Source organism: Hippocampus guttulatus, chromosome 4 (genome assembly GCF_054856545.1).
Source record: "Hippocampus guttulatus isolate MCC_2025c chromosome 4, RoL_Hgut_1.0, whole genome shotgun sequence".
NCBI lineage: Eukaryota > Metazoa > Chordata > Actinopteri > Syngnathiformes > Syngnathidae > Hippocampus > Hippocampus guttulatus.
In genome coordinates, this window is record NC_141264.1 from 22,416,313 (window position 1) to 22,436,678 (window position 20,366).

Genomic DNA, 20,366 nt, shown 5'->3' on the forward strand with positions numbered 1-20,366 from the left:
CGATTCTTGCTGGCGCGTGCGCACTTCTTGAATACTGCTTGCTGGATCGTGTACCCACTTTTGTCGTTGTTTGTTTCCATTCAGCAATTTTTTTGTCGTTTCCCTTCACGTTTTACACTGCACCCCTATCCTCGAGAACACGGTACGTGTCGACACGAATTGCTACTTTAGATTGAACTTTACAGGATCACGGCTCGCTACTTCTCGTGCCTCGCGGCTAACTACTATTAGCTGCGAAACTATAACTCATTCGAGCTGTTGGTGGCGAGCTGAAATTAAACTTCTTTTGGTGAAAAATTAGCAAAATAGAATGTGCCATGAAAATATGGTTGGTTGGAAAAGCGACTTCTAAAACCCAAACCTGTCCTAAGGGGCTCACAATAGCGGTAGTTACACCCTGCTTTTGGGTTTGAAGTCAGCTGTTAGGTTTCCGGTTGCATTACATGACTGACAACTTCAAATTGTGGTTTTAAAACTTGGCTATCCTAACAATATATTGATTTTGAGGAAGATGCGCCCAAATTCTACGTGCACTCTTCTTTTTTGCTGTCTTTATTATTGATGAGGCTGCTGCTACATTTTTGATGTTCTGGGTTTGATTCTGGGATCCATGTGCTGGCTTGGGGTTTCTCCATCTACTTTCGGCTTCCTCTACAATCCAAATGTTGTGTTCCTGGAATATGAGTTAAGCAGAAAAAAAGTCACCCATTTTTATCCATCTTGAGTGGCCAATTTGCCACTTGTAGGAGACTGAAAATGACTCAACTTGCGAACGTCCAAACCCAGAAAACAAGTGAGCCACAACCAGTCGCTACCTGAGGGCTGCTTTCTATTCATATACAAAACAATGTTAAAATGATTCATCTTGTTTTTTTTTTTTTTTTTTTGTTCCTCAGCAGGAATGAAAAGTTGCTCATGGTCACGAAGTTTGCAACACTGATTGTGTGTTTTTTTTAAGCTCGTTCCTATTTTCGCAGCCATGTTGTAAGTGCAAGCAGTGGTCTACAAGCCACAAAAAAGTTTGCATTGCAGAAAAATGAACACTAAACTCAAAATAATTGCTAAAATTGATTAACCATCCATCCTAAATCACCTCTTTTTTTTTTTTTTTTGCACAGCGATCCATGACGGCATCGCTGCGCAATGGCTGTCGTGTCGTGGAAAGAGGCGCTGCTGCTTACTGGCCTGGTGTTGGCGTGCTACTGGAACAGCCTGTCGTGCGGCTTCGTGTTTGACGATGTCTCGGCCATCCTCGACAACAAGGACCTGCGGCCCACCACGCCATTGAAGAATCTCTTTCTCAATGACTTTTGGGGTACGCCTATGGCAGAGGTACGTCAGCTTCCACCTGTTCTCTCACCGAAAATGTCATTGTCCGTGGCTTTTTTTGTAAGCAAAGTAGGGGAAAATCAATTCAAACCAGGAATTGGATTTTGGTGAGAAAAAAACCCCTGATATTGTCTTTCAGCCTATATGACCCAACCCGAACTGAAGGTAAATTAAAACAAAAGTACTCTGCCTATGAAGGCACCTGAGTCTCAGTTTTTGCAAAGCGATACTTTGATTTGTTGAAATGTAAATGACACAAAAATGAATCCCGTCTTTCGTACTCCCATTCCAGGAACGTAGCCACAAGTCCTACCGGCCGCTTACGGTGCTCACCTTCCGCCTCAACTATCTGCTGAGCGAGCTGAGCCCAGCCTCCTACCACCTGCTTAATGTTGCTCTCCATGCCGCAACCTGCCTGCTTTTCCTGCGTGTGTGCCGCCTCTTCCTGGACCGCACCTCCGGCCTGGTGGCGGCGCTGCTATTTGCCGTGCACCCCATCCACACAGAAGCGGTGAGTGGTTCTCTGCGCTCCCGTTTTAGCGATGGATGTCATGTAGTAATGATAAAACGAAGCTTCATGAAGCACTTGTGATATTTTGTCTTACTCTAGATGGTGCTCTTGGTTTCAAGGCAAAGGTTACTGCAATTGAAATGTTTTCTTTCCACAGCATTTTTAAACCAAGTGCCCCATCTAGAGGAGTCTAAACTCACCAATTGCTTCATGAAGCTTCATATATCACTGTGATCATGTTAGTTATTGTACACTCTCGCGCTTTGTCGCGGTTCATGATTCCTGAATTTACCTGACCTACTGTATTTTCACGACCATGAAATGCACTTAAAAGTCTTAAAATTTCTCCATAATGGACAGGACGCCTCACAAAAAGTTGCCGACAAACGGCAAACCAGCCCAACCACATCAACATGGATGAGGTGCCACTCTTTTCGACATCCCGGTGAACCACCCTGTCGAGAAGAAGTGGGGCCAGCACCGTAGCGATTCGCACAACTTGGCGCGCGATGTCCCCTTTTATTGTTGTGCTTGGTTGCCATGGTATTGGACAGAAACAGCCAAAGTGAAGTTGCGAGCGGCGGGAGAGCAATGGCGAACACAGTTGTACCAAGACTGCGAGACAGCGCCGGATGATTGACGCCACAATTTGTGAATGGATTGTGTCTGCTTGCACTGTTGTTCAAGCTTTCGCAAAAGCCGTTGGCTGGCTAACTTGCTGCGGGGTCACACTTGATGGTTGCGCAGGCACTCTGGAGAGCCAAATATTTGCGCACAAGGTGCTTAAATGGTAAATTTTTCATTTAGATGTCCATTGTCCTTGACTGTAATGTTGTTGCCTTAATGTTTGAACATAAGGCTCAAATTTCAACACGGCAGACCAAATGACAATTGAATCCAAGTCGGAAAAATCGACATGACAAAATGAAAAATGTACAGAAGCAAAGGGTTGCATATGGATTTTGATCTGTTTCTGACCTTGCTATCAAATATGAAAAATCATGAACGTGTCCAGTGCCTTTTCATTGCTAAATTTCATTGACTATTAAATATATATCGCTCAAGGTAATTTGAACACATTTCAAGTGTTGCATTGATCAATCCTCAAGACACGTAGCTCTGTTTTGAAAAGCTTGTTGACCAAACAAAAGGGAAAACTTGCTTTGAATCTTGCCATTTTTAGGAGAGAAAATGGATTGAAACCAAGTATGAAGTCACAAAATGTCTATCCAAGAACACATTTCCCCCCAGGCCTTTTAGGACCATTTCCACTACCTAAAAAGCATGGAATCTTTGTCATTTTCCATGTCACGTGTCCCCTTCTGCACATTGTTACGTCCACATGAGGGCACTAAAAGTTTGTGCAAATGTGCCACCTTGTTGTCAGACAGGGTGTCCCTCATATTTGTTTTTCGTGTGTGCTTGCTTCACCCTTAACAAGAGGTGTCTTATGACTCACCCCGGAGGCTTTGATGTGTGCACATGGCGCCTCATGAAGCAGCCCTGAAGAGCCGTTTTCATATTTCACATCATCATATTTCATGTGAGGATCCCCCCCCCCCCCCCCCCCAGTCTACCTCCCGAAGTGAAGCATTCCTTTTCTATTACGTTCTGTTTTTTTAATTTTCAACAGCCAACTTGTGTTTGCTCAAACAGGCAGCTTTGAAGCCCATCCTTTCAAACTGCCAGCCCAAGTCATCTTGTTAACACACGGCTTTGCCTCCGTGAAAGGTACAAGGCATGGAACAAGGGGACAAAGGCAACATGGCTTGCTCCTGTGAAAGGAAATAGCCGGGAAATTAGCCGTAAAGTTTGACACTCGGCACTCAGTCCTCCCGCCACGTTTTGTGTAAAAAAGCATGATCATTTTCAACCGTTTTCCCGTGTCTCTTTTCTGTTGGAGCGGTACAGATGTAGAATGGTTGGAAAAGGTGGGAAGTTCCCTGTGTGAAGGAGAATTGCAGAAAGCCGCAATGCACGTGTGTGAAGTCTTATCTGAGACTCACTCCTCCCTCATGATGGATGGTCCTTTTCCAAATGTTTAATTAAGGCTTCTTACATCCACTGTTTTGGCATCCGTTTTGGATGGGCCTTCCAAACCTGGTTGGGGCTGGTCTGCCCCCGCAGGCTAACTTACTTTAGGAAAATAGTTCTACAGAATGTTGTCACTGTACCAACACAAAAATTAATGACTCATTTTTGCTACTTGTGATTTTTATTTCATGTGTGGTCATGTTTAATTTTTAATGGTTTTTTTTTTTTTAACCCATCCACTCCAACCAGGTGACCGGTGTGGTTGGCAGAGCTGAACTCCTGTCGTCAATCTTCCTCCTAGCTGCTTTCTTGGCCTACACCAAATCGACTGCCGCAGACCACGCCATAGGTGAGGTTCTTTTTTTCCTCCCGTTTTTTTCTTTCCTTTTTTTTTTTTTCATTCTGTTCCCGCGTTATGACACATCTGTCATGGGGGATCTTCAAAGGGTGAGAGGTTTTCATGTTTTTTTTAAAAAACAATTCTTAAAAGGATATAGCATACAGCAGTTGACACGCTTTTACATGAGTGTGACGCTTACCACTGTTAAATTCTGTGGTACATTGTCCGAGGAGATTCATTTGTTCTGTGACCAAGGTCATAGCTCAATTTAGGAGAATGTCAAATCAATTCCCCCCATTGAAAGCAATCGGAAAAACATGAAACCGTCCCTCCAACAAAGCCACTTATTTATTTTAAATTCAAAGCTGAGACAACTGGTTTCATAAAATGCAACTGTTGTTAGAAAGTTATGTGAATCGTAAAGGCCCAGAAGCTGCAATGTCTTAACAGGCAGATTATGTCTACTGTATCTCAGCTATTATCAGTTAATTTGGTGCGTTTATCTACCGGTAATAATCTTACTACATTATAGAAATCAAAAATAAAAAATCCCAGATCAGAAGTTTATCATTCTTAGACCCAAACCACGGACTTGGACAGCACCCGTGGCAGCTGGCCAGTCGGCGCCTATTACAGTGGTCTACGTCTTTGCTCAGTGCTCACTTCCTTCCAACCTTGTTGTGTATTCTTGGCGTTTAGTGTGGGCTCCCATCGCTCTGACCGTCGCGCTGGTGGCGGCAGCGACACTGTGCAAAGAGCAGGGAATCACCGTCGTCGGCATCTGCTGCGTGTACGAGGTGTTTGTGGCGCAAGGGGTGAGGGAACCGTCGACCATCAATCAAGTGTGATGGAGATGGATTTTGTGTGTAAAAGCCATTAAGTAGATTTTTATTACTGAAATTGAAATGTTATTCGTATTTTGGATTTTTTTTTTGTAAACTAACTGTCCAACTTAAAAAAAAAATGAATTGGAGCATTTTATCTGTTGCATATTTATTGACTTAATAGATTTTTATGGTATTAGTATTTATTTATTGACATTTTAAAGTACTTTTAAAAAAAAAAAATGAAATTCAATTACTGGATTTAAAGGGCTCTCGCAGCACTGGCAACATTGGGGTACCGGCTCGTTGGGAATCTGTTACATTAGAATTGCAATTGGATTAAAAGCTATTTTGATCAAATAGAACTTCTATTCAAGGCCAAAAATGAGGCAAAATTTGAAAGGAAATTAAAAATGGCCGACTTCCTTTTGAGTTTAGTGGAGGTCTCCAGAGACATTTTTGTAGGTCTTGGGCTGTGACATGTTCCTCCACCTTTTGGCAGATCATGACAAAATGTTCAGCCAGGGCCGATTTGTTTTGAAAATGTGTAGCGGGTGCAACAAAGCCATTTTTATAAACTCAAAATGAACTCTGCTCTCCCAGTTCACCTTACCGGTGCTGCTGGACACGCTGAGGCAGGCTTTACGGGGAAAGGGCGCCTTCCCGTATGCCGTCCTCCAGATGTTGCTGAAGCTCATCGTGCTGGTCATCAGCACGCTGCTGCTCGTCATAGTGCGTGTCCAGGTCATCCAGTCGCAGTTACCCGTCTTCACCAGGTAAGCTGCACTCTAAACTCGATGTTTTGCATTCTTTTTGGAGCCAAGGCATATTTCACATTACAGGACTCCAGACTGGCACCAATTTGTGAGCCCAAGCACTGTAATTTCCTGACTATAAACCACACATGATTAAAAGCCGCAACTAAATTTAGCCCTAAAAAACGAATACATTAGCTGCTTCGGACTAATAGCCGCTGGTCTCCACGTTATTAAATGGGATGTTATCTGTGTTGTAAGTCAGAGGTGCCCGACCTTTTTTTGACCCAAGAGCGACTTTTCAAGCAGCCAACCTGCAATCGACCCATTGCCGCACGTGCGCGCCAACACGTCCGCACGCATATACACATGCACACATACGCATGCCATGATGACCAACAGCCATAACGGACCCTAACATGGACAAAACTGAAAAATAAGCTGGATACAATACAAGATAAGGCTGAGTTATGAAACGAAAATCTGCCTGCTTTATGGGAGACCTAACACAGGGAGGCAGGGATGCACTTTTGTAGCGTGTGAAGTGCAGAAATGTCACTATCATAGCTCGTGTGTACCGTTTTAAAATGCTTCCCAGTCTTTGACAATGGCGCATGGTCAATTTTTGTAAATAGAGCCTGGGTCTGTTATACTTCCATATTTTTTTAATTGATCTAAGATATTTCTGTTGTTCTCCATTTCAATGCCAATGTTCTTGAGAATTAAGTTATTTACTCTTTAAAAAAAGGATAACATCCCATTTATGATGCTCTATTACAACAGCAGTAGCATAAAAAAAACATCGCTATTGTTTATCATGATAGTTATGTTGTTCTCAAGACCGTTATTGTGACATGCCCCTGTGAGTGACCTTGGCAGATAGATATTTAAAAATATATATATAATAAATCGAATAAGAACATCGCTGGCCGCCGTTCTTCGACTACAGTGAGTTGGTATATGTGCAAAGGAATCAACAGGTGGGGGAGTGTAAGTTGCAGACTGTAATTTGTGTGCAAATTGTTCCGCTCCCTCACGTTGTTCGGTATGCGGATGAAAGAAGGAAGGGCTCCCCACGACTCTTCATTCTGCAACGAAGACACGGCACGTACCACAGCAACAACTTTGGGAAGTGCTTCTTTGTAATCGTCTTAAATGTCATCCCTCATGTTCCGGAGCCTCCTCGTCTGTCCTATCTTGTTGATGAGTCAAAGGTTTGTCTGCTCCTTTGCCAGCCATCGAACCGGCCATCTCACAGATAAAATTCCTCAACAATTAGTTCCACAAGTGCTAAGCCTATAATCCTCAAACTTGTTTTTGGCTTCTCGGGGGGGCTAGAATTCCCGGGATAAGCCGTACGAGCCATAACACAGGAATATGAGTTAAGAGGGCAGGATTAGGATAAACGCAGCAGTCGCCATAACACGTTCTTAGAGGTTGGCAGAATCACATGTGGGTTCCCGTCTTCTGGGAATTCATCAAATTTGCCCGCCATGCTTTGCCCACATGCACCTAATGAAAACGCCGATCTTTCCAGTCTATGTGCTTTAACATTGGCAGCAAGACCCTAAAATGACTGCTTGTCAAATGCAGATAAACAGCCCTCTTGGCCCGACTGCGCACATTTTGCGGTATTTCTGAATTTAAAAGCCTTGAGGTAGCGTGAGATTGCAAAGGTCTCGTGTCGCCGCGTGAAAGCATCCAAAAAGGTTTTGACTTCGCTGGACTCTCTGTCACAATGGGATAAAAGTGAGATTTTTTTTTTTAACTCATTCACTCCCAAAGACGTTTTTAAACGTCTTTTCAGACTTGGTCTAGAATTGGCTGGTACTGAATGAGTTAATGTGTTAAAATTTTGGATGTCTATTTTTAAAGAGAAGACTTAAGCCAGTATTAGTTGCGGGATGTCGCATCACGGAGTGAAAGATGAACAAAGATGTTTCAATTGTCTGCTTTGCTGCGTTGTGTGTCAAATTCACACGGGTGTCTTCTGATGCACGATAGTTTTCAGGATCTCTGTCTGAAACGGGCTCACAACGCGCGCATCTTTTTCAGATTTGACAACCCGGCAGCCGTCAGTCCGACGCCAACCCGCCAGCTGACCTTCAACTACCTGCTGCCCGTCAACGCGTGGTTGTTGCTCAACCCGTCCGAGTTGTGCTGCGACTGGACCATGGGCACCATTCCCTTGGTGGAGTCTGCGCTGGACCAGCGCAACCTGGCCACGCTGCTCTTCTACGTCCTCCTGGGCCTGCTGGCGTATCGCAGCATCACCTGCTCACGCAGCTCTGCTAAGACGGTCGTCATGGTGAGGCGAATTCATGGGAATTGTGTGTGTGTGTGGGGGGGGGTTGTCTGTTTATTTTGTTTTTAATTTGTTCTCGTAGACTGCCGAGCGGTCGCTCCACAACGTTGTCTGTATCCAAGTTTATGTTTCAGGTCGCTATGTGACTTATTAGTTGCACCCAGATTTGTTTCAAACGTTGATCTGACGTCATGTGGAGTCAGCTTCATCATGATGACTATTTTGTCAATTCATTTCTTTCCACTGAATCTGCCCTCATTTTTTCTCGAGCATGGTAGGTTTTCATAAAAATATTAGGATAATAAAATGTCATATCGTAATATTTATGATTTCAGCAACAGGTGGAGGTTTTTTTTTTCCTGTATTACAACTCATGGTAAAATCCGTATCACTTTCATAGGTCAGATGTAAAAACAAAAAAATGAAAATATCTCAAAGACCTGGAAAAAGTAATGACATGTTTGAAATCGGCGTCAAAAATACATTTAGGGAAACAAAGCCATCTGATTAAAATTTGTTTATTCTCTCTTTAGACTAGTGGTCACTTGACAATGTTGTGTACGTCCATGTTTTTGTTCCGCGACTTCCTCTGCCAAGTTTAATTTTAAAGATGATTTGCATGAAGCGCAAACACATTCTTTAGCAACAGCTGGAGTTCCAGTTGTGCTCATCTGCGTGCAGCATCATGTTTGTTCTGTGTGCCCTCGGAGCAGCGAAATGTTTTAGTAGTTGTACTCTGTTAACCTTATTTCTTGGTGACAATCCCTTTAACGTGTCTTTTATGCTCCTGTCCTCTCAACATCATCACATTGACGCATCCCAAAAACATTTCTCCCGCATCCGCAGTCGAGCCCTCGTGTTTCACCTTAGCTGGTTACATAAATGTGGCCTTATGGGTTATTTTTTTGCCGGCACGCTGAAATGAAATCAAACTTGTGTTACGCAACAAGCCGGAACATTTTTACAGACCGCAAATAAAAGCAAAACACAACCTTTAGTGGGGACTCAGATGCACAAAGCGCTTATTTTGGAAATGTTGCATCGTGTTTCAATCAAGAGATGGAACGTCAAAATACAGCAGCTGGCATGGATAACGTGCCTCATTGAACGAAGCGCCCTTTTTTTTCCTGACATCCTCTCCCATCTCCTTCCAGGCATTGTCTCTGATCGTCCTGCCCTTCATTCCTGCATCCAACCTTTTCTTCCCGGTGGGGTTTGTCGTGGCCGAGAGGGTCCTGTATGTCCCCAGCATGGGTTTCTGCGTGCTGGTAGCGCACGGATTCAAGGTCGTTTTGCACAAAGGGTGAGCAGAGGAGACGCTGCATGAAGTTGCGACATGAAGGCTATCAGTCATTTTGCTTTGAAGGGGCTTTTTTTTAATTTTTTTATTTTTTTTTAACCCCCCCCCCAAAAAAGTCATGCTCCTTTACAAGTTCCTTCAATCTTCGCAACGATTAATGAGTTCATCCAATGGTGACAGGCCGTCCGAAAAGATCCTCTGGGACTCTTCCCTGTAAATAGAGAACAAAACAGGACAAACACTTTTTCATGGCGCTGTATAATCCATATCTATATTCGGAAAGGTCATACAGAGCATGTGAGCTTCTAGCACATGTGGAGCGTGGCGGACGAGATCAAATGACTTGAAAGGAAGACATTGAGCTGACCATATTTAACTTTTTTTCCCCTAATTTGAAGTGCATTCCATCATTTCAGTCCTCTTGTTGTCTGGAATGAAGGGAGCAAGAGCCGTGGCGAGGAAACCTCAAATTGCCTGATCTGGTTTGGAAAGCGGACCGACTGTATTCCAGATAGTAGTTTTCTCTTGTGCGTGGAACATTTCCATGAAAGAAAAAAAATATATAAAAGCTTTTTAAAATATATATATACTGTAGGGGCGGCCCGGTAGTCCAGTGGTTAGCACGTCGACTTCACAGTGCAGAGGTACCGGGTTCAATTCCAGCTCCGGCCTCCCTGTGTGGAGTTTGCATGTTCTCCCCGGGCCTGCGTGGGTTTTCTCCGGGTACTCCGGTTTCCTCCCACATTCCAAAAACATGCATGTCAGGCTGATTGAACTCTCTAAAATTGTCCCTAGGTGTGAATGTGAGCGTGGATGGTTGTTCGTCTCTGTGTGCCCTGCGATTGGCTGGCAACTGGTTCAGGGTGTTCCCCCGCCTACTGCCCGAAGACAGCTGGGATAGGCTCCAGCACCCCCCGCGACCCTAGTGAGGATTAAGCGGTTCGGAAAATGGATGGATATATACTGTATATCCATCCCTTTGGGAAACTAACTGAGAGGTCGCACAGAATACACAGTTGTACGCTTTTGGTTCGAATCTTGGCTCCGGCTCCTCCTGGTGCTTATGTGGCTTTTGTACGGGTATTCTGGCTTCTTCCCCACATTCGAAAAACATGCCTGTTGGTAACGTCATTTATACCTTGAGTAGAAGGGAAGCTTCCCTTCATTGATCACGACTTATTTTCCTTATTATTGGATTGGATCAACTTTATTGTCAAATGTACTGTATGTGTAACATACAGCACAGATGAAATTTCTTCCCTTATTATGAAGGTACCTGAAGAAAATTTCCTGGCTGATGATCGGCGTGCTGCTGACAACGCACGCGGTCAAGACCTTCAACAGGAACTGGGACTGGGAGTCGGAATATACTTTGTTCATGTCAGCTCTGAAGGTGAGGAGGGAGGGCGACAATGCCGCCTCGCTTCTTGATTGAACAAAGTGTTTTATTTTTTGGGGCGGCGGTTTTCGCAGGTAAATAAGAACAACGCCAAGCTGTGGAACAATGTTGGCCACGCGCTGGAGAACCAGAACGATTACGCCAGAGCGCTGCGCTATTTTCTGCAGGCCACCTCCGTGCAGCCTGGTAAGTCTTGTCTGTTTTGACACAAGTAGGGATTAAATTAAAACAAAAAAACATCAGTATTCGTCTGTGTAAGGTACTTGTCTCCAATTGGGTCAATTTATTTCACGTCACTTGAATTCGCCACGATTAGCAGCTGCAAACAAAAATAGCCGACCTCCTGTTTCAGGCCCAAGGATTAAAAAAAAAAACATCAGTATTTGTCTGTGTAAGGTACTTGTCTCCAATTGGGTGCATTTATTTCACGTCCCTTGAATTCGCCACGATTAGCAGCTTCAAACAAAAATAGCCCACTTCCTGTTTCAGGCACAAGTCCTTGAAATATTTCCATCTCCTGTTATGATAGACATGTTCACCCAATATTGTGTTGATGGGTGAAACTTTTGGCCATTCTTCTTCTTCTTCTTCTTCTTTTCCTTTCGGCTTTTCCCTGCAGGGGTCGCCACAGCGAATCAGTTGCCTCCATCTAACCCTGTTTTGTGCATGCTCTTCTCTCACACCAGCTACCTTCATGTCCTCTTTCACGACATCCATAAACCTCACCTTCAGAGCTGACATGAACCTATTTGGTCTTCCCCTCGGCCTCCTGCCTGGCCATTAATGAGTTAATTCGCTCAAAAGGGCTGCATCAAACCAAAACAATTGACTGACTTCCTCTTCAGTTTTCATCATAAGTCCTTGGGACCGATCCCCCCCCACCCACCCACAGTCACACCAAGGGCAATTTGACTGTGTACCACAACCTACCATGCATGTTTTTGGAATGTGGGAGGAAACCGGAGTACCCGAAGAAAAGCCACGCAGGCACGGGTAGAATATGCAAACGCCCAATTTTGTACCGTTTATTAATTCATTTATTTGTTTGTTTGTTTTCATTGCTGCATGAGCAGCCACCAGTGTGCACACGTGAGCAATTTGTGTATTTTGAACCCATCTGTGTGTTTCTCCTGCACTCGCATTGGGAGGCTCATCTACAGTGTCAGATTTGTATTCACATTTGGAAAGAAGTCTGATTTCGATCCTTGCGAATCCAACTTTTTGTGAATTTATCCCGACCATCCCAGATGACATTGGCGCCCACATGAACGTCGGGAGAACCTACAAGAACTTGAACAAGGCCAAAGAGGCTGAAGATGCCTATTTAGTTGCCAAGTCCCTCATGCCGCAGGTAAGCGAGCTGAGGGTAAGCCTCGCTCGTCACGTGACTTGACTGAAACTTTGACTGTGATTGTCTCAGTAGATTATTCCCGGTAAGAAGTATGCTACGCGCGTGGCCCCCAACCATCTCAACGTCTACATTAACTTGGCCAATCTGATTCGCGCAAACGAGTCCCGGCTGGAGGAAGCCGACCAGCTTTATCGACAGGCCATCAGTATGAGGCCTGACTTCAAGCAAGCGTACATAAGCAGGCAAGTCTTTGCAGATGGAGGGGGGGGGGGGCTCCAATTTCTTCTGCTCAAATGTTGTTATGGAACAAAACTACGTTAAACAGTTGGTGGTGTCTGTTTGATGGAGGTGTAGATTTGTCTTTCTTTATTTGAAGTTCACCCCAAATGTTTTTCTTCCCCTTAAAAAAGATGTCAACAAGTTCTTGGAAATGTTTGTCTTAGTTCTTGTTCATTTTTTTCTCTCTCGGAACAGGACGTTCTGCTAAAGTTAAAACGACCTCATTTCCTCCAGAAAGCAATTGCCCGAAAAAAGACTTTCTTAAAAAAAAAAAAAAAACTTAGACATATATAACTTTATTCATGTAAGATTGAAAAATAATGCCTTTTTTTCTTTTTGACAAATTCAACATTCAGAGGAAAAAAAAATATTCAGGGTTTTTTTTTTTTTTTTTTTTTGGTCGTTGCGAATGAAATGTGTGTGCTGCGTTTGCCGGCAGAGGGGAGCTGCTGTTGAAAATGAACAAGCTGACCGAGGCACGCGACGCATACTTGCGCGCGCTGGAGCTGGACCGAGCCAACGCCGACCTGTGGTACAACCTGGCCATTGTGCACATCGAGATGAAGGAGCCGTCAGAGGCGCTGCGCAACTTTGAGCAGGCGCTGCAACTCAGCCCACGCCACAAGCTGGCGCTCTTCAATTCCGCTCTCCTCATGCAGGAGTCAGGTGAGAGCTTTTCTTTTATTTCCCGGCACCACACCAATGCCTATGCTTCAATGGATTTTACTAGTTGAGTTGACTGTAGTTTAGTTTGTTCAACAGAACAGTTTACTGTAGATGTCTTGAATGTAGCCTTATTTCCATTGGGTTCCTTAGTGGTCATGTAATCTCGTGGAAATAATCTTAATTTGAAAAGTCATTATCTGTTTTATTTTGTAAGAGAAAAAAACCCCGTGAGATCGAAGTTACAGATTATGAGATTCAAGTTACAATTTAAAGATTATTTTAACAAGTGTCTTGAAAACAATCTTTAATCTTGTAAGGATATGAATTTTGTGTTTGTGTGTGTATCTATCTATCTATGTATATCACACACACACACACACACACATACACTATAATAGACACGTTCCTGCAACATTACTTTTTTTTTTTTCTGCAACCATCCATATTTTTTCTGACTATTCAGCTGCTGACAGGAACTTCAAACAAACAAATAACTAAACTGAACTTTGCTGGAGTCCTTTAATAACAGCACGAGAGGCCCATATGATAAGGTCCATACAGCAGAAAAAAAAATAGGGATGGATTTAAACTCATCAAAATGTTCCATGAAATCAGCCAATCAGAAGTATTTTCCCCCCCAAACCATGCTGACATACCAGAAAAACCAGCAGGCGGCACCACCTGTGGCCTGTCAAGGCGATCAGGGCGTTGACAGTAATAATGCGGAACGAGCTGGAATGAACTCTGGGTGCACCGTCAGATCTTTGGCTTTTCTCGTTTGACTGACACAGGCATAAAAAAATATAAAAATAACATTAATTGCTCTTGAAACCCTTTGAATGGCAATGCTTTCTGTAAACTGTACTGCATTGTACAGCGGCGGCGGACTAATGTAGGCTTACACAGGCTAAGGAAGGATTATGACTATTGAATTGTATTCAAGCAGCTGCAACAAAGGGGGGATGAGTCATGAAGATGAAAGGCTTGATTTTTTTTTTTTCTCGCCGCCACTCTCACCTGCAGTTTGCACACTCATCCGTCAAAGCTGTCACTTAAACAGCTGCATCTACCCTCTCTGGCAGAACATTAATACAGGATGGCTTTATTCTCTCACATTCAGACATTTTATTTATTTCCCTCAATGATTTAACACTTTCCTCATAAGTTGACTTGGGTGTTGTCTCCAAAGAAAATGCCACTTGATTTTCACAAAGCAAGGAAAAAAAAGACACTTCATACAAAATTACTTTTCTCCTAAAAATGCTTTTTAAGGAATGATGCGACCTTGTAAGACTGACCTCTTCCTTTACTAGAAAAGTCACTTGTGAAAAGAATTTTATCCAAGACAAAAACAAAACATTAACAAAAAAAAAAATCATGTTTCTTTAGTTAAAAAAAGAGCAAAAATTATAATGCAAAAATATTTGTTTAATCTCCTTACCTTTTTGGGGGATTTTTTCCCTTTTCTCTTCTTAAAAAATACTTTAACATATTCGTTGTAATATGGCACTGACTTGTTTTCTCAAAAATACTTTTTCTTGGATTTTATTTTTATTTTTTATGAATGTCTTATTTAAAAAAAAAAAAACTTTTTGTGAAAGACAGCTCGTGTTTTTTTCTCTAGGGAGGGAGAAGACATTCCTCCACAGTGCTAATTTTGTCCATCCGAAACATTTGCATGCTCCAAATAAATTGAACACCTCCTGGAAGGGTTCCTTTCCTTTGCATGTTTGTCAGAACACTCATAACTACAACTGGAACGCGGTCAACCGGCCTATTGTTAGCATTGTTTAGCGCTCGCTACCTTGAATGACAAGTTGGATGACAAATGAAAGTTCAGTGTAAGGTTGCTGGCATACTCGTCACGTTTTAGTAGCTCACTGCAAATGGCTTTCTCACGCTCATTCTGGCCAGATCTGCTTCTGAGGGCTGATGATTTACTCCACTGCAGATAGGAGAAGCCTTTATTTGTACAAACTAGTGGTGACATAACTTATGGAAGAAAAGACACACGCACACACACACACACACACACACACACACACACTCCCTTTCAGAAATCATGTCACAATAGTGGGTTTTTTTTTGTTTTTATTTATTTAGTTCTTCTTCTTCTTATCATTATTATTATTATTACTTTCTTTGCTGTGAACTAAACACATTTGGTTTGACATGGAAAAAATTGAAATCACATCGCTGCTATCAAGCCCAAACCTTCTATGGCCAAATTTGGTCAATTTCATATGCAGTCACAAATGTCAAAGATACTAATCCCTCAGTCTGCAAGTGCTTTAAAATACACATTTTTGTTTATATTTTTTGTTGATGGTGAGGGGGGGGGATAATTTATATATATATATATATATATATATACTGTATATACAGTATACCTGTATATATACAGTATATATAATTTGTCTAAATACAGTTAAATCACTTTTATTTCCATAAATAAATAAATACAAGATTTGCCTTGGGCAAACAGTTTGTTCAAAGGGGTGTCGTAATTTTTTCATATGCCTGTAAAAAAGGTTCATCTTTTATTCTACAGTATTCGAAAATATTCCAAATATGATTTTATCAAAAAGTATTCACGTTACTATCCTTTTCATTTTCAAAATTAATACAAAAGAACTTATTTAGCTGCCAGCTATGATTCCATAGCGTTTTACTGTTTTTTTAAATGTTTTTTTTAAATTATTTTTTGTGGGGATGGTTTCAGTATCGAGGTGCCTTGAAGGAGATATAGTTTTGAACTTAAAATGTGATTGTGACACTTCACAACACTTGTGGCTAACCCCCCCCCCCCCCCCCCCCCCTTCTCTTAACTTGAGCACGAGTGTTTGATGCTTGTGCTCACAGCACAAAACACAATATCCACCAAGCGACAGCTCATAACTCAAACTTTTCAGGTCGGGTCACTCGGAAGTTAACATCTGAAGTTAACACTATGGCCAATGCCTTCTTGTCCTCCCCCACCACCCACCCGCTCATCAGGTGAAGCCAAGTTCTGGCCCGAGGCCAACCGCCGCTTCCTGGCTTACGTGGAGGAGGAGCCGGATGACGCAAATGGCTACTTCAACTTGGGCATGCTCGCCATGGACGCCGAGGAAAACGTGGCGGCGGAGCGCTGGATGCACAAGGCCATCGCGCTGCAATCGGGCTTCCGCTCAGCGCTCTTCAACTTGGCGCTGCTCTACTCGCAGTCGCGCCGCGAGATGGAGGCGCTGCCCGTGCTGGATGAACTGCTGCACCACCATCCGGAGCACATCAAGGGCCTAATCCTCAAAGGCGACATCCTCATGAACCACAAGAAGGACACGGCTGGCGCCAAGGCCTGCTTCCAGCGCATTCTCCAGATGGACCCGGGCAACGTGCAGGGCAAGCATAACCTCTGTGTGGTCTACTTTGAGGAGCGCGACCTGCCCCGGGCTGAGCGTTGCCTGGAGGAGACGCTGGCGCTGGCGCCCCACGAGGAGTACGTCCGGCGCCATCTGAACATCGTCAGGGGCAAGATGGCGGCTATGAGCGCGGCCGGGCAGCCCCTAGCGGAGGAGGAAAAGCCGACAACGGCGGAGGAGGAAAGGCGGAGTCCCCGAGGCGAGAAGAATGCGAGGAAATCCTCCGCAGAACCTGATCAATCAGAGCTGGATGCCGGCCAGCCCGACAGACGGACTGCGGCCAAATCCGCCGAGCAGACGAGCGACATCGAGCAGAAGCGTGCTGCCGCTTTGAAAAGGCTGGAGGAGATCGAGCTCATTTTAAGCGGCAACTGACCACAATCTTCTCTTCTTTTCTTGCCCTTTTTTTTTTTTTTTTTTTAAAGAGCTGGGACTATTTTTACACAAAACCTTTTTTTTTTCTTTTTGGACAAAGCCAATTAATTCCAATGAGGTTAGGACAAATCAAATGTTCAACCTATATTTAATTGAATACACTACAAAGACAAGAGATTTAATGTTCAAGCAGATAAACGTTGGTGTTTTTCTCAAACAATCATTAACTTAGAATTGGGTGGCTGCAACACCTTCCAAAAAAAGCTGGCACAGGTGGCAAAAAAGACTGAGAAAGTTGAGGAATGCTCATCAAACACCTGCTTGGAACATCCGACAGGTGAATACGCTCATTGGGAACAGGCGGTGGCCATGATTGGGTATCAAAGGAGCTTCCATGAACTGCTTGCTCCGTTCTTCACGAGCAAAGATGGGGCAAGGTTCGCCTCTTTGTGACCGATTGCCTGAGAAAATAGTTTCAAAAGTTTGAGGACAATATTTCTCAATGTACAGTTGCAAGGAATTTGGGGGGTTATACGGCCAATCAAAAGTTTTAGAGAATCTGAAGGAAGAAATTGCATGTCAGCCGTAAGGCCGAAAACCAACACTGATTCCCTCAGGCGGCACTGCATCAAAGGTACATACAGCTGCCATGCAACAATGACTTTTTCGTCGGTGCCTCCGCTTAGTTCAGCATGACAATTCCAAACCACTTTCTGCACGTGTTACAAAGGTGCGGCTTCCCTAATAAGAGTGCGGGTACAGGGCGTGACCTGCCTGCAGTCCAGACCTGCCTCCCATTGAAAATGCATGGCTCATTTTGAACCGTAAAATACAGCCCCGTTCAACAGTCTGGGCGGGTCGCAGCCATAAAATTCTAAGGTAATGATTATTTGCCAAAAACAAAGTTGATCATCTTGTCTTTGGAGGGTATACAATTAAATATACCGTAGCTTGAACATGATTTGCAAACCATTGTGCTCTGTTTTTGTTTGTTGATACAACACAACTTCCCAACTTCATTGGACTTAGGTTTGTACTAATAATACTTCTGCTCCTGTATTCTTCACCTTTTGTTCTCTAGACACAGTGCAACCCCGTCGGGGTATAGGAACTGAGCCTTACTGCGAATAACTAAAAACTTGTAACCGAGGCCCCCAAATGCTTATCATTTCCCGTACTAATTGTTTTAACCATCACTATACCACCCGCTATAATCTCACAACACGTTAATACTATTTCAAACTCTTGTTCTCATCTCATATTACTCTTAAATGATTCAAAATCACGCCAGACATGTACACGCACAGGCAATGAAGACCCGTGACTTCCACTGTCGACCCAGGCTAAACTTAGCTCCTCCCTCACATGAACAGACTAACTTTACACCAAGTACTACTTTCCTATCAACCCGGGCTTGGCGGCCATTTTGTCATCTTAGAGCATCAAAAGCACAAAAAGGTGAGTTTCCTGCAATTGGCAAAGGATAGGTTCCACAGGGGTGGGGGTGGGGGGTAATAGGTCCATTTGTGAATAGCGTACTGCAAATAGAGGGGCTTATTTCTACTTGCGCCAAAAAGAGAAACTTGGACGCCATCAAGGGGAAATAGAAATTGAGGCTTTTACATATTTTCGGGGGCCACGATGTGCAGAAATGTGGACACAGCACCAATAAAGCCCAAGTGCACCTTGTATTTCCGGCCACAAATAAGTGCCACCTTTAAATCTTCAGTGTGGGAAATTTATCACGCAAAGTGTTGCCGCAGACTTTATTGCCTCTGTTTTCTGTTTTATGGCACGGCATTAAACTTTACTACCCACATAACAATTTTAGCTCACATAACAATTTTGCATTGGATACCCAATTTCATGTTTGATGAGCGAGGAGCTTCGGAAGTGGAATTTTCCCCAAATTCTGCAGTGCGCCACTGAAATGATGATGAAACAAGGCTTTATCAACTTTGCATCACATATGGTTCAAGTGTGCTTCAATTTTGGCAACAATCAGACAAACTCTTTCGGAGTCGTTTTAAATTTTTTTTTTTTTCAAGGACCCCTGGTAGGCTTCCATTTCCTTTTGGGGCAAGGCCTTTGCAAAATTCTGTTTCTGCTCATGATATGCCGAATTCCACGAGGCTAGGTCGAATTAGCTTTGCGGGCTAAAAATTTGAAAACCATCTGAGATGTCCTACCGAACCAGCTTTCAAATCGTAAAACTTTGCCGCCAGGCTCCACCCACATGCAACAATCAGTCTTTACATTTTAGCATTTAGCCATGTCGAGCATATGTGCTTCCAATTTGATAAGCGAGCAGACCAAATTGTCAAGGACCACTAGAAATGGGAGAGGACAACTTGAAAACAAAAAGCTGCTTGAATACCATTTTCCTTTCATTTGGAGCATTCCTTTGACACTTTTCTGTGGGTCTCATGACAGGCGTGTTCCGACCAAATTTCATGTTGCTTAGTGTAACCTGCTTCTCAAACTGCTCCTTACGAGAACATTGAGGTATCAGCTTAGCTGGTCTAGAAAAAACAAGTTGGTCGATAAACACTAGATGTTGTTTTCTCACCATGTGACCCATTTACTCACACAACACACACACACTAAGTAGGAGCACAATTACAGGAAGTGACCACAATGATGATGGCGATGAAGGCGGCCCCCCCCCCACCCCCGAAATGGAGCAAAACATCCTCCGCCTCATCACCGCCCGCTAATCTGTATTGATCTCCCGCCGCGTTTCCTGCGTTCCCGTCTTTGCCATTACCGCTATTGTTGCTGCCCGTGCTAAGCTAACGCTAATTTGACGGCCACGTCAGCCCCCCCCCCTCCCTCTCCAACTCCCCACCTCACCGTGCAATACTTTCTGTATGCGACACTGTTGGTTAATTTGCAGCCCCGAAAGTGTTTAAAGATTGTATATTATTTATTATTGTTTTTGTATGCAAACTGTGACTATAGTTACATTTTTCCCACCACTATAAGTTGTGTACAATCACTGTCGGTACGTTTTGATTGTAATTACTTTATGCCTGCCGTGTGACAGATTTTTATTTCAGGTATTTTTTGCTGAGATTCAATTCTGTTGGTGGCGGTTAAATAAAATGAGGCGACAACTTGACGGCTCCTGTTGTGTTGACAAAATTAAACATCAGTAACAGTAGACGGCTACGGTCCCCTCCATAAATATTGTAAAGTCACTTCCTTTGTTTTTGTTGTATGCAGGAGACATTTGGGTTTCATGACCCCTAATGTCTCTCATTTAAAACCGTAACCCCTAAACCCTCAATTTGAAACCTTTCCCTTGGATGAAACCTTAAATTGAAACCCTAACCCTGGCTTGAAACCTTTCGCCTTGTTGAAAACACTGATGCTTGAAAAGCCAACCTTAATCCCCAATGCACACTTGAGCCTTAATTTGAAACATGACCCTCACTTGTAATGGCAACACTCGCGTAAACCCCTAACTTGAAATCTAAACTACGCTCAAAACCCGA

At 43.4% G+C, this 20,366-nt stretch overlaps 1 protein-coding gene across 1 annotated transcript; it reads left to right on the forward strand.

Annotated features, from left to right (window-relative positions):
- The first annotated feature begins 9 nt into the window (after positions 1-9).
- On the forward strand, positions 10-19,987 carry tmtc3 (transmembrane O-mannosyltransferase targeting cadherins 3). The gene is made up of 14 exons (XM_086109788.1): positions 10-142; positions 1,119-1,332; positions 1,622-1,840; positions 4,124-4,223; positions 4,914-5,029; positions 5,642-5,814; positions 7,849-8,101; positions 9,253-9,401; positions 10,671-10,791; positions 10,872-10,983; positions 12,045-12,148; positions 12,221-12,390; positions 12,867-13,093; positions 16,091-19,987. The coding sequence occupies exons 2-14, from the start codon at positions 1,144-1,146 to the stop codon at positions 16,867-16,869; spliced, it is 2,712 nt and encodes a 903-aa protein (XP_085965914.1). The 5' UTR covers positions 10-142; positions 1,119-1,143; the 3' UTR covers positions 16,870-19,987.
- Positions 19,988-20,366: the final 379 nt, after the last annotated feature.

What these genes read in the sequence shown, in the direction of transcription:
- tmtc3 (XM_086109788.1), top strand. Translation starts at nt 1,144, where the DNA reads ATGGCTGTCGTGTCGTGGAAAGAGGCGCTGCTGCTTACTGGCCTGGTG. An exon ending in CAGTTACCCGTCTTCACCAG is followed by an intron (nt 5,815 to 7,848) that starts GTAAGCTGCACT and finishes CATCTTTTTCAG; the next exon opens with ATTTGACAACCCGGCAGCCG. An exon ending in AAGCAAGCGTACATAAGCAG is followed by an intron (nt 12,391 to 12,866) that starts GCAAGTCTTTGC and finishes GTTTGCCGGCAG; the next exon opens with AGGGGAGCTGCTGTTGAAAA.